This window comes from Phaethon aethereus (genome assembly GCF_964289735.1).
Source record: "Phaethon aethereus genome assembly, chromosome: Z".
NCBI classification, from domain to species: Eukaryota; Metazoa; Chordata; class Aves; order Phaethontiformes; family Phaethontidae; genus Phaethon; species Phaethon aethereus.
The window spans coordinates 89,668,495-89,683,510 of NC_138577.1; the positions used below are offsets into that span (position 1 = coordinate 89,668,495).

A 15,016-nucleotide genomic window follows, 5' to 3' on the forward strand; every position below is an offset into this window, starting at 1 on the left:
CTTCTAATGTCTCCTCAAAGTGCAGCCTGATGCAACGATTACAAATGATTTTTCTTCTAATGTCATTTTACATAACCCTTTTTTCTGCATGAGTAGTTAGTGCGGAATGAATGAATGAATGCCATTAAAACAGTTAATCATTATCTGGGACACTGGCCTTCCTCCCTTCTCAACTAGGAATCTCCATGACAAAGGCCAAGAGATCAAAATGCCAGGGCTGCCTCTCTGGCCTATTTCTGACAGTAATTTTTTATGCAAATGGCCCTGCTGGGCAGCTCCCTCTGTGACCTTGAGCTCCCCTTATCTTGCACTGACTTTGATCCAATGAGGGCTCGCTTTTGTGAAGCTCATTACTACTTAGGATCTGCAATCTGCCTAAATCTCACTAATTAAGGAAAATCTTCCCACCTCCATTTTTGTGTATTTCTCTGCTCCTCCGTATTATGCAATGCATGGACCTCGATGGTGTGGAGGACCAGAGGCAAGACCCTTTTGTGCAACTCAAACTGCCCATGTTGGACAAATGCATCTCACAGCTAGCCATGTCAACTGACTTCTACGGTACAGCATAACACGCAACGGCATGCTTTGCGATTCAGACCGGTAAGATGACATGACAACCAAGGGCAGCCTGAGCCCACCCTGCACAGAGTCCCCCTCATAACTCACCAAGATGCACTGGACCCAAACCGATAAAGTACCTGCCAAAAGAAAAGCTTTCCACCCTACCTTGTGCCCCAGTGAAACCATGTTGACAACCAAATGCAATTCAGAGAAGTTCCCCATGCTGGACAGTGTCTCATAATTGGGTGAAACAAAGGTCAGGCCCTCCATCGATCCATCAGAGTCCATCAGCTATCACGCTGCCTCTGCCTAAGCCTTGCAGTGAGGGTTTTTTTTTGTTATATCCAACACCAGTTTGGGCAACTCTGTTCTAGCATGTGATGGAGTACCTTTGTAAACACTTCACCCAGCATAGCCCAGGCTGGCTCCCTACGGCTCCTCACCCTGCCTCCAAATTCCCCAGCACCATTCTCTCCTGCCAAGAAGAGACCATTATTTCTTCTGATCCATTATATCAATTGCTATGCTCATACTTAATCTATCAGATAATTTTTACTGTTATTTCTTGTTGCACTCTAAAGGTAAGTAATTAAATGGTGGATTAAAGAAAGAAACGAGGGGGGAGGACACCTACACAACCCAAACAGCTGATGTGAGCTTCCAACAACGCGCCCACCACAACCAATGCAAGAGTTCTGCATAACACATGGTCTGGTTTTGTGCAACTCACTGAGACGAACAAGACATAAGGTTGGGAGTAAAATTCATTAGCAGTGATGTTTCACCAATTTTTTGAGTCACTGAAAGATGATAATCAAGTAAATCATTATACACTGTGGTTTGTAGACTGGAGTTGGACAGAGAAACGGTCAGAACAGCTCTATCACTGAAAAATTATACAATTATTTTCCCTTTACAAATTATCATAATCTACTTGTATACCAGCTGAAACAATGGCAGGTTAGCATCATTTCCTTATATTCAAAATTGCCAATATAAAATATCATGTAATATTGTAATTATACTAAGGGGTTTTGTTGTTGTTATTTTCTTTAACCATGTCATGCACCCAGTAGACTCGCATTCCATTGGGTAATTCCTTAATTAGGCAGATTTTTGAAACAAGTATTATGTACACAACAGACCGGAACGTTTCCTTTGGAGTCTTCCTAGTCTATCAGGTGATTGCATCATTAAGCCACACATGCTACGTAGTAAAAATCCTTATGAAAATTCATGACAGAAACATACTGAGCTTGATGCATGCTAATAAATGAGAAACATACAAATTTAGCATTTTGACTTTTAAACCCCCAAGCTCCAAAGAATTATAAATAGAATAATTCCTTTATCACATTTTATTTCTTCATTTTTTCAGCCATCTAAAAACCCCTTGCTCTTCCAACAGGAGTTGTGGAAGTTGCCACTAAGTATCTTCCCACAAATTACACCATGTCATTGAGTTTACTAAATGTGCTTATAACATTCTTTCCACCCTTTTCAGTATCAACATAGCACAGTGAAACAACCAAGAAAACAGTGATCTAACTATACTTTTAGGTTTTGTTTTTGTTTTGGGTTTTTTTAAGTACATGATACACATTAAATTACAAATCAGTGGACAAAACGTTATTTTTTCATTGCACAGTCTGGAAAATGAAAGCCCTTCCACGAGGAATTTAACTTGTTTGGTCCACAGTACAAGCACTGTGGAGTGGTCGTTTTCTACAGAAATAAGACTTTTATGTAATGCATTTTAAATAGATGCAAATAGCATCTACAATCGACTGTGTGAAAACGTTAAAGGAAGACACAAAAAATACAATATTATATATTTAAGAAAAATTAATGTAATCTTTTGATACTCTTACAGGCATAGAAAAAAAACCCTAAAAATTCAGAAAGTCTTTTCTGAAAAGTGGACAAAAAAAATCTCAAGTTCGTAGAGAAAATGAATATATGCAAGGTAGTAAGGACAACAACAATACAATCCCTGAATGCCTCAAAATCTTCATGGTTTAAAAGGCATCCCAATTTTCTCCAAAGGTGGTGGCATCTATCCAGTCGTCCATGGCTAATTTTACACGGAATGCAAAACATTATTTAAATAGGATGGTGCATTAAACTTCAACTATTTCTGATGTAGCTCTCAAACTACAAACCTATCTTTCTTCTATTTTAATTTTAAAGTAAGTTAGCAAACACTTCCTTCTTAATCCCCAGAGACTATCTATACAGTGACACAAATGCACAAATTTATGACAGTAACATAAATGCTCCTCTGAAGTAATGTGCAACATTAAGTGAAATCGTTTCCTGGAAAGATATTATAGGTATCTATATTTTATTTGCCATCTTAAACATATCTGGGTCTTTATGACCTTATTTTTAAAATGTATTTCCTTTTTACATTTCCTGGTGCAAATGGACTGCATAAATAAGCAATGTGCTATGAGGCTTCAGACTAGCCGATAAACCCTTTCAATTTTCATGCCAGCTTCTTCTTTTGTAATTCAAATCTGGCTGAAAACTGGCAGCTCTGAAAACTGAAACAAGCACTGCCACAAATACCTTGTAATGCTATCGACCTTGTCTGCCCATGCAGTGAGAAAGGGGGATGCATATGTGTCTGCAGTCATCCAGATAACACAACTCATTTTTTTGGGGGGATAACAGAAGCCAGCCCCGGACTGTGCACCAAAAGCAGTCATTACCAGGCAAGCTGGAGAATAAGTCTCTTCAAAATACACAGCACATTTAAAAACCATATACAGGGCTCAGCCACTGCTTTCATTACCAATTTTAATTTAGCTCCTTCAGTTTGCCAGCCAGATAAACTCTTTAGTGCTGTTTTTTAATCTATTTGCCCCATTTTATGTTTAAGATTATAGTAATATGGGACAGGAGAAGGAATCACTTTTAGAGGAAATAAAGAAATAGATCCGCTTATCAGCGCCCATCAGAAAGTTCATTAATCAGCCAGGCTTTGTGCCCCCTAAATTGAAAGGTTAAATAATCCTCTCAGGAATATTTCTCGGCACCACCACCAATTGTCCGGAGAGAAGCTGCCATTCACAGCACTCTGGATCGGTGACAGGGTATTTTACTACTGTTTGGACCCCAAACAATGATGGACAAATGGCCTGGCTTACAAAGAAACCTTTTAGTACAAGGATGGAAAAAGGACCACAAGCTTTGAAGTGGGGTTGGGGGAGGTGGGCGCGGGGGGGGGGGGGGGAAGAGGCAGGGAAGGAGAAGGAGGAGGAGACTTGTGCATAGGGACACATATATTTTATTTGAATTCTTATTAAGAGACTTGCCAAACATTATTATATACGCGCCCAGGCATACGCGCACAGAGAGTGCACACAGGCAGGCACTATGTGCACACACACTTGCCACACTAAGTGTATGCATACTTACACATACATTTATACATTAATCTGAACACAAACATTTGCAAAGCCTGTAAAATCAGAAGATGAACAGACCTAAAGCATGGTTATATTTATTAGCTAATACACTGGGGAACCCAACAAACCCCAAGGTTTTAATTTTTACTGTCATTCTAGCTGACTTACAGCTTCTTTTCTTTCTCTCTCTAACCTTTATGTCGTCTACTAATAACCTTTCACCATCAGATGCAAAAGGAGGAAGTACCACAATTGAAATAACTTTCTTATGGGAGCATTCTTAATAGATATTTACTTCGAGTTGATTTCTGATCACAGCTAAAATTGAAGTAAACACAGGAAAAACACAGTGCTGCTGGTGGATATAGATGCCAAGAGTGGTGCATCAGTTTGTAAGAAAAGAGTTTTTGCTGGGATACATTCTAAATAAACAGTAGTTCTAGCTTTCTTCTTTAAATTTCCTAGCAGCCAGGCTTCAATCTGTAGCATCCGTTACTGACAGACAATTTTATAGAAACAGTTTCCTTACATTACCAACATGTTAACTATGCATGTTAATGTTTATCAATTTCCTCATATTTTTTCATGTATTCTCCATTTAAGAACATCATATACATTCAGTAATACCATAGTTATTCTTACGTAGCTTTATAGGAAGTGACATTCATGCAGAACATGTCCTTGAAGAAATGCGTGACAGCTTATATACAACCATTAACACACAAAGCTTTTCCACGTCCTTCTTGCACAGCTGTTTTTTTTTAAATCAGTCTCAATTCCATGAAGTTTTTTACTTTAATATGACTTGGGACTTTCTGAATAGTCTACAGTGCCTAAAAATGGATGAAAATATTTCTGATTTCTCCTCTCTCATATCACATAAATACACCATTGATCAAAACTGTTTTCTCCAAACCAGCTTTTGAGTATCTCAGTGCTATTATTTTCCCTCTCTTTCCCTCCTCACATCATCATCAGAAAAGCAGAATTCATTTAACCAGGGTCTCACGTGCCATCAAAATAAGTCAGAGAGAAACTGGGTATCATGTGCAAATCTGCTGCAATTAATATTAAAGCAGAAGATATTTCAGGATTATCACATGGTCCACAGAAATCCATCAGTGTTTGTGTATGCTCGTGCACAGGCACTCACCACTCCATTTTCCAAGTGCTCAAGGAAGTTACAAATACACCTTAGAAACAGAATTAACTGCATAGTCAAGAAACAACACGAAATAACTTGCTGTTAGCTGCGAGTAATTACCACAGGCAGAGAAAGTGTAAGCTTGAGGGGAAGGGAAAAAAAAACCACAAAGAAAAAAACCAGACAAGCAGCTTTTGGACTTGATGCTGCCTCTGAGAAACTTTGAACCCAAGCAGTGACTGTCCATTTCTTGCAAATGTGTCACCTGGTCTCCTGTAAAAATAGTACTTCTTCCTCGAAGTGTTGCCCCCCTCCTACCTCTGGAGAGTCGAGGCCTCTGCCATGGCCCTGCCTGAGGCGCTGCTGTGCCACGCAGGGCCGCATGGCTGCCCGCGCTGCGGCGGCACCGAGGAGGGACCAGCGAAAGGGGCCTCGCCAGGCCACATGCGGGCTGGGCTACAGAGGAACACACCTAACGAAGCAGCAAGTAAAAGTTTATCGTCTTCTGGCAATGATGAGAAGACCAGCCAAGGCAGCAGTGTCATGGTCTGTTTCGACGCGAGGTGCCGCCGAGACCAGTGAAGTATGGGGGCGGCTGTTTGTGCCCATTTCAGAGTCACGCTCGTGGCCGTTGGACTATGTGTGTCAAATGTTAATTTAACCCCAAATTAGCATTAAACAGTAAGTTAAAACTGAAGGCTTAAGTTCACTCCCCGAAGCCAAAAATTCTGAGGGATGGCTTCTTCCGTTGCCATACGTGGGTACTATAGCATATATGCATACATCACGCCAATCGCTCACTGCTCTGAGACTTCTCCAGCACTCCGGTAAAATAGTACCCACTTAGGGCATATGGCTCTGCGCTACTCACCACTTTGTACAGGCCTTTCGTTCCTTCTAATTCCCTTTACGCTTGATTTTTCGAAATATGAAGTCAAAATCAGGATAATTCTGTCACGGGGATAGTAACTTTTCTATCCACATGACAGGACCTAAGAAGATGTATTAATATTATTGACATGATAGACCCCCTCAGAATTAAATCAGTGAATACTTTTAGGGAATCCTAATCCGTAGATTATTAACATGATCAAGCATAACTTGAGAAAGTTATTGTCTAACCGGTTTGAGCTCCTGGCTGCTCCTAATACACGGATCGTTGACAAGATGAACGAGCAGCTCTGGCAGCGACATGGACGATCACAGACGCTGCTGCCAGCGCAGAGCTCCATAGGCTGCCGTTGCTAAATACCTGTGATGTTTTAACACGCAAGGTATTTGTACAATAAAATGCAACAGTTTCAGTACTACTAAAGCACGTAATTTACAGGCAGCTACTGAGTGGACATTTGACAAGCAAAAATGCCGTTCCTAGTTAGGATGTATGTGCAAACAGTTCATGGAGATTTATGGTCTACTGGCATTTTAAATTTTTGCCACTTTGCAATACACAAATGCACCAAAAAACGTTTTACATTACCTACATTAATGTGTATTTTTTAATACGTTTTGAAATGTCTGCTAGATCACAGACAATTTTGTGTTTCGTATGGAATTCTGAAACCGACTCTGAGTTCTAACAAAACTGAGAAAAAACACCTTGATATCAAGTTTAGAGGAATAATTTTCAGGAATATAGGAACTTTAATATACATATACAGACTTTACTACAGAAGAAGGGCGCAGAATTTTTTTTTCTCAAATAAAAGCCTGTTTTTAAAATGCATTGGAAATCTGATTCTAGCTTGAAAATTCTATCTTCCTTATTTAAATGGTTAATACTTGAAATAGTAAAAATTATTGAAATGATTATATAGGTTCATATTTTCAAACCGAAGGAGAGATGAAAATTTTTACCAAATCTGTAAACATTAAAGAGAAGATCATCTTAACCCTTTCCCTTAAAAGAAGTGCAGTTATGTATATGATGGGGAGACATTTCAGCAATTAATCTTACCATGATTACCCTGTATTCTGTTTAATTAGCCACTTATCCAGCAGTTTCGGTGCATCACAAAAATACGTATCACAACAGTTTTGGCGTTTCTTGGGCAAAGGAGGAATGCACATGGTAGTTTCTATGTTGAGAAGAGAGCAATTCCTGCCCTCAGGTTTGCATGGGAGGGAGCAGCTCTCTTCAGTCTTCCTCCAGTTGTGAGCACATCTCGCCACCAGGATTGCTGGCACAGCCCTTGAAAAATGTCACACACCGCACAAATAGCTTCCTGGGCACGCAGGGGTTAGCTAACCACAGATTTAAACATTCAAAATATTAAAATATATTAATTTTTCATCCCCTTTTAATTTCCAACCCCTGCTCTTCTCCTTTCCCCATTTAAAGGTATTGGCTTTCCTTAAATAACAGTAACGTGCGTGTTTAAAGTCAGGGATTCTCTGAAGGATGCACTTCTCAAAGACAAACACTTCGAGGAGGCTATTTGGAACCCCAAAATCAGAGAAGTGGAAATGACTTTGTTCGGTCAGCCAAGCTTTCTATTTCCCCCCAGGCCCTGACTGCTTCCACAAATACATCAAAATGCAATTTCTGGTCAAGATGTAATCAGCATTTAACCCTCAGTTTAAAAGCACCTTTTATTTTATTTTCTGGGGAGGCAGACAGGGAAGAGCATGAGACAGGCAAATGCTAGAGAAAGCAGGTGTGCTTCCTACCCTGCTTACATGATTAAGGTAAGTGCCAGCTCATGACTGTGCTGTGGGAACGTTACAAGAGCCCCGCCAAAGCGGCAGGAGTCTGTGGCTCCGAGAGGCTTCAGCTTTCTGGTCCAGCCTGGCAAGCGCCAGACGCTGACCTGGGGTAAGGGCTACAACCCCGGGCTGTAAAAACAGGCATCAGCTAGGGATCTGTCCTCTGCAGTAAAGGGGGACCAAGACACTGTCACTCTTTCGCAGGGAAGAAAGTGCAAGTGCAAAGGCGTGCGGGCATTTTAAAGATAACCAGTTTGAACTTTCAATTTCAACTTAACCGACACGCAAAACCCCTCTGATTATTTGGTACTCATAACTGGCCAGGGGTATTAGTTAAAACCCAACATTTTCATGAAAAGGCAAACCCTAAACAGTGTTTTTTGTACATGTTACATATTTTTTATATAAAGTTACTGAAGCTACTTCTTTTTCCTGTAATATTTTAAATGCAGCTCTAAAGCAAAAATTGGGAAAGAACTCTGTCTAGCACACTTTCTTACTGAAACCTATAGCATATGCTTTGTACACTTACTTCAGGATCTGAAATTCTGTTTTCTCTAAAAAAAGCAATGAGAAAGAATGCTGTCTTTTGTGAAACATGATTTCTTTGCAATAGAAACAGATTTTGGGTTTATGTTTCTGATAGCATCAAAAATATTTGAAACTTGAAAGAGAACATTAATGGAGGACAAATTATAATTAGCAGGGGAAAATAAACAGAATGTAAAATAAAATCAAATAGACCCTCTAGGCAGCATACAAACCACCTCTAACATACTTATTTTCACCAGAACAAGTGTGCAGGGTAGGCAGACTTTTCAGCAGCATCTCTGTCACAGAATGGCACTTGCAAAAGTGGTAGGGCTCAGGCTTGAATAATGCAAGTAGATAATTAAAAAAAAAAAATTATCTGCCAATTGTTGTCCAAGATCTGCCCTACCTCCTCCCCTGGCTAAAGAGGCCAGCATCCATTTTCAGAGACTATCAAATCTTCATGAACCCAAGCAGCAAAAAGGCACATTTCCCTCAAGGGCAAGTGTGGGAACACTGTCACACTCCAGGTGTTCATGTTTCGCCACAATCCATAGGAGGCAGAATCATTCTTACCCTAAATTCATATCCCCAGGAATTTTAGGTTGCCTTCCCTGTGAAATATCTCACCAAATGGCTACTGAAGGATTGAGAAACAAGGGCCTGCTCTGTGATTCCAAAATATGAAAAAATACACGGTGTATAGCATAAACAAAGCAGTATTTTTACTAGAGTGAATAAAAACACCTTAAAACACCTGCAGAGAAACTGGTCAAGTGCTGAAACATTTAACACGAAGACAACGATCTTATGGTCCGCAATCTTGTGTCATGCAAAGACCAGAGGAGCTGACATTGCAGCCATGTTCACAGCCACTGCAGCAGCCCCATCGCTCTGCACGGGGCAGTCAGGCTTAATCTTCTCCTGAAAATACTTCTAAAACACATCCTTTCCCTCACCACACAAAACCTACAAAGCTTCTCGGGGAACCAAATGATCTCTCTGTTAAGATTAAATATTTTTTGCCAGAGTAGTATTTTAAACTTTCACTTTCTGAAAGTCACATTTTAAAGGATACAAACTGACTTTAAGCAACACTGCTTAAGTTTTCATTTCAGAAAAAAAAGTGGCAGGCCTTGAGGAATTTTAATAATGCACACAAAGAAATCCGAGCGCAAAATTTAAACACAAAAGATGCATTGTCCCTTCATGTCTTTTAGGCACAGAGGCCAAAACAGCCAATTCCTGGTTCACCTTCTTTTATGTAAGTGGATTAAAAGTAAGATTAACAAACTGTCAAAAAGCATGTTAAATGATAGCTTCTGCTAGTTAAAAATTCTGATGGTTCTAAAACTCTGTTGGTGGCCATCTTGGCCTAGGAGCTTTAATATAACGAGACTGGTGAAGGCAGGGGATGGGGGAAGGAGTCCTTACGGCCACAGCAGTACTGAGCGAGGAATAGGTTATTAAAAATGAGCAATCCCTGCAGAAAGAAAACACCTAATCCGAGCAGGACTTGTTTTTTAACATATGCATATATATAAAAAAACACATTAGAAAAATAAAAATTGTGCTCTGCCCATTTTAGGGATGGAATTTCATTACTCTGTAGATATTTACTGAAAAAGATACTAATAATTGCAACATTAATTCTTATTTGATGATTGTATTCACATCTTGTTCCGGCGCTGAACTGGCTACGTTCATTTTTGTACACCACAAGTTCCTCTGAACAATGAAGCAGTGCAGCGTACACAGGGATATCTATGTGCAGCCAGCGTATTTTATTTTATATCAGACATCAAGATGGCCATTTCCACGTCTTGTGGGTATCCCCACCAGTACCACCACGCAGAAGGGGTTTGAGTTGCACCTCAGAGGGACTCACACGGAAGAAGTGCAGCTTCACGCCTGAAGCAAAACATGGGTCACTATGCACTGAAAATGAATTTCCTCCTTATTCTGAAGTGATGTCATCTGTTGAGTGGAAATGTGACTGCTCGCTGCAGCGCAACATCTACCCTCAGTTTCGTCAGGTCCCTCCAGCAGCAAAGCCGCAGGACAACCTACGGGATGGGAGCGGGTCTGGACCAAAGGTTCCGTCGGCTGAATCGGGTACGGAACGCAAAGAGCTTCCCTCCGTGCCCCCGTTGAAGGCCAGTTCCAACCCTGCTGCCCACCCGAGGCCCCAAGCTGTTAACATTCACGGCAGTTCCCACACTTAAGGAGAAGGACTGTCCCCCGCAGAATGCGCTGCCGCAGACCCCGCACTGAACCTCCTGGGGTGTGGTGGGGTTGTTCTTCTCCTCCAGTGCGCAGACATACTTAAACTGGGAGCTGCCACTGGACACGCAGTTAGGCAGTCGGGTAGCAGATCAGACTAAGAGGGATGCTATTGTATTTTTTTTAAGAATAAACTGCAAAACTGAAGCAAATGAATGAAACTTGTAGGGTGTCTTAATCTCAAGTTTTTCCACTGACTATTTTTTTTTTAAATAGAGGGCTATAAACTGGCTTCCACTTGAGTACAAAATACTTAATAAATGCCTCTACCTTTATAGGTGAAATACAAAATGACAAAAGAAAGGGAAGGAATAAGACCCAAGCATTCTGAGGATGAAAAAACCCTGCTATGAACACCTCCAATATCTTTAAGATGTGGGGAAAAGGGGTGTCCTTTGGAGCATGCCCTTTGGAGCACAGACCATATTTCTTTGTGTTTGTGGAGCACCTGGCTTTTAGAAAGACAAAGTTGTAAGCTAAGTTTCCTAGTAATCTAGAATAAAGAGCTTTACAAGACCTTCAAATACCTTGTCTGTGAAAAAATTACACGTATTATTATTTACACTGCAGTAAGCTATGATCAAAACTGTTTATCCTGGATCTGTCAACGAAGTCCTTGTGTTACTATCTGAATTGAAAAAAACCCCCTTGATAAATGTAAGTGGGTATCTAAACTGACCTATTTATTGCAAATAGATACCTATATGAAAAAAAAAAAATGTTTTGACAAACGTAATTTCCCTTTTCTGGTATAGGAGACCAAGCAGAATGAAAATTATTTGTAAAAGTTTTAAATCACCATCTTAAAGAGGTTATTAAATATTATTTTAAATCGCAGTAGGAATTGGAGTGCTCTGCTGACTTTGACTGTTTTTTTGCAGAATAATTTTAGTTAACAGAGTTGAAAGAACAAGTTTAAAGAAACTAACTTCATCCAGTTAAAAAGCTTTGATTATCATAGAGCCTTTAAATTTAAGCTTCATTGACTACAATATGATAATCTTTTTTCTATCAAAAGGCAAATTAAAATATTCCGCTTATAATCCTTTTTGCTATTTCAACTGCTCGTAAGATTTCTTGCACTGGCAGTCTATTTTGGTTGGAATAAGACATTTCTGCCCATACAACAAATTATTTGTAATGTGCCAAAATTTGTCACCACAGCTAATGTAAACAAAAACCTACCACCATCCATAACAGCAGAACGGATTTATTATTTAGTCATTGTTCTAGTCAATCCACGTTCCTGTGCAGGGGCTACAAGAAGTCAATAGATGGCAGTCCATCGCTTAGGAAAGACCCAGATAATGAATAAAGTAACCAAAAGCTTCACAAAAGAGAAAGGTGGAAGGCTGTGTGGTTTTTCACAAGTATTCACAGTAATTAACAAAGAATACTTTATATAATGCAAAACATTCAGACAAACTTACTAATGGCTGTCTGCAAGCAACGTTATAAAAATGGTCTTTATTACAAACCTGAACGCCTTATTTTATTTGTGCTTATATGTACCCGCATGTGTGACACTCGTCATCAATTTACCAGAATGAATTTAAATCTAGTGGTTATACCCATGGCTAAAGTACAGGAAAAACTCACTGTAGCCTTAGTCTGTTTGCTGATAATCAGGCAGACTCTGAAGCACAGCAACAACCACAATAGTACTTTTTAAAAAAACTTTTGTTTTTTTTCTTTAAACAGTTGTCCTTGTCCTGTTTGTACAAAAATATTTATTCTAAACTAGAAAAATTAGAAACTAATTTCTATAGTAGAATACTACTATGCTGATATCAGAGCAAAAGATCTCAACTTTTTATTTACAACTCTATAAATAGATATATACATTATTCTAACATAGAAGTTTTGATTCTTGTGAGAACGTTATTTGCTTCTGTTCTGCTTTGGGTGCAAAAGAGAGTATTTAAATGGAATAATAAAAGTTGGGACTCATACATTTAAACAACTCAGATAATGCAGTTTCTGGAGGTATTAACTTCTTTTAAATATCAAACATGTCTTTTACCACACAAATTTTTAAATTCCAGGCTTAATCTGACTACTAATGTAACTTGGAGTCAAAGTGAGTCCTCCCACACAAAAAATGGAGATGTGCAAAACATTTCCCATGTATAAGAAATGTGGATTACTTGCAGATAATTTGCAGTTCACTGCAAAATAAAAAAATATTTATCAGTAGCTAAGGTATGACTCAATGTCAATATATCTTTGTGTGCCCATATTTGACCACATTTCAAAATGTCCCTCAAATGCACTAAGGATTTCCAAATAGGTACTTTTAATAATGCACTTGTATTCGTAACTACTACATTTTCTAACAAGAGCTTGTTTTGACAAATGTTGTTAGCTTTATACTAAGTAAAGCGTAAACTCCAAACACGCTCTACAAAAGTCACAGACAAAATTTTCTACCCCAGATACCTCAATTTCTGCCCTAGTAACTACTTGGTCAGGTTTAAGCTCACCCCTCACTTTTTTAAAAAAATAAATGTTTTCTAAGTGTTGATTGCAACTCAGTTGCTGAGGAATTTTCAATGGCAAGCAATATTAAAGTTAAATTAAATCTTATAACTCAGTAAAAAACAGAATCCAACATATTACTGCATCTAATATACCTACCTAATTATTAGATTCCAAATATCATAAAGATTTCAGAAATAATTTTTACATGCATCCTTAGGGATTATAATGAAAGACAGTATTTACCTTTTTCCTTCATGCAATTTTAAAAAAGCAAACAAAAATACTCAGCAAGTGCACCTTTTGCTCATAATGTTTTTTTTTAAAGTCTATACCAGTTCTGTTTAAAATAAAAGTAAATGCTCAGAAAGGGTAGAGGATTTCCAAAGCAGATCTTTGTTTTAAAATCATTATGCAGAAAACAGAAGCAAGAGGTTTTAAGCACAGATTTGTCCTATTCATTGAATTTAGAAGCTAAAACATTTTAGAAGCTAAAACAGTTTTAAGCACAGATTTGTCCTATTCATTGAATTTAGAAGCTAAAACAGAAAAAAGAGCATTCCACTACCATGAAGAGGTGGAAGCAAGAAATCATATATGAAGTACATCCCATTTATTGCTCAAAAGAAAAAGCCCACGCCAAAGACCCATAAAGAAAAGTGGTGGACAAACTTTTCTACTTTGTTTTGAACAGCCAGCAGTGATTAATTATCTATAACAGTTAAACACATACAAGGTTGATCTGGACAGCAGTGACAGCAAAGATTCAGATGAACAGCAAAAATCCTAATCTTTAAAGGCATTTTTATGTATAATAATTTCATAAATTAATATATTCAAGATTTGTGATACTAATCTATTGAATATTGTCTTAACCAGTTAAATATTGTTCCAATATTAGCCAAATTCATATGCTTTTTAAAAATTTTTATCTTTATTTTATATATGAGGAAAAACCTTAAGAAATACATGGTACAGTTCACAAAGTTTTATTTTCTAGTTTCAGTGATTAAAGATCAACTAATGCAGGCCAAAGAAGACGTTATAGGTATATCCTTACCAATTGGAAATTATCTGCCAAAGTTTATAAAGTGTATTTGCTCAAATTAACATCTCCACTCCAGCTCAGATTTATTTTACTCATTTAAAAAGAAAGCTTTGTGACACACAGTGATTAATTACCAGCATCTGGGATATCTGAGATGAGATTATTGCTTCTGCTATGCAACTCAGCTTAAAATTTAACCCTCTTTATAGGGGTAAATTTAGTCACTGGGAGGAGAGAGTGCTGCAAGGCACTCATTTAATGGTTACAGTATTAAAACAAAATCATAAGTTCTAAAGATATTGAAAATATAGTGACAGTGTTTCATTGCATTTATCAGTTCAAAAACTCTTCAGATGTTTATTATCTTCTTGCAGAAAATGCTTGTCTATATTTTATGGTCAGCAGTTCACAGAAGAGTAAATAGGTTGGGTGTAGAAGAAAATAAAAAAGGTGTTTCTACTTACTGTTAGGTGATACTGCCTCCATATTTCTGGGCAAGCCTGGAAAATAAAAATATTGATCAGCTAGGAGCATGAAACAAGGTGCTTTACAGCCTGTTGGTTTTGGCATAACACAGTATCCACCGGTGTCGGTCACAGGAAAATAAGAAGCTTAACTGAAAGGGTCTGCATTTCAGCTTCAAAAACCTGGCTAGACAGTTTAATTGAATTTTACACTGGTTTAACACACTCCCTGCCATTGTCAGAAAGCCAGTAACAGTTTTCTCTTTCCCCTTCTTCTCTGAAGGTTAGAAGTTTGGAAGAGTAACGTGTTCTTAACTGTCATAAGTATTAATACTGCAAAACAAACAGAAATGAATTTAAATTCTACGTTTTCTGACATTTTACA

The 15,016-nt window shown here is 38.4% G+C and overlaps 1 protein-coding gene across 1 annotated transcript in view; it reads right to left on the minus strand.

The window, feature by feature from the left end:
* ZCCHC7 (zinc finger CCHC-type containing 7) overlaps positions 1 to 15,016 on the minus strand; it is a gene marked incomplete at both ends in the record, with an annotated part of 112,119 nt that overhangs the window by 9,637 nt on the left and 87,466 nt on the right. The window contains one exon of the mRNA XM_082013721.1: positions 14,632 to 14,667. Within this exon, the coding sequence (XP_081869847.1) occupies positions 14,632 to 14,667 (36 nt within the window). The remainder of the gene's footprint in view (positions 1 to 14,631; positions 14,668 to 15,016) is intronic.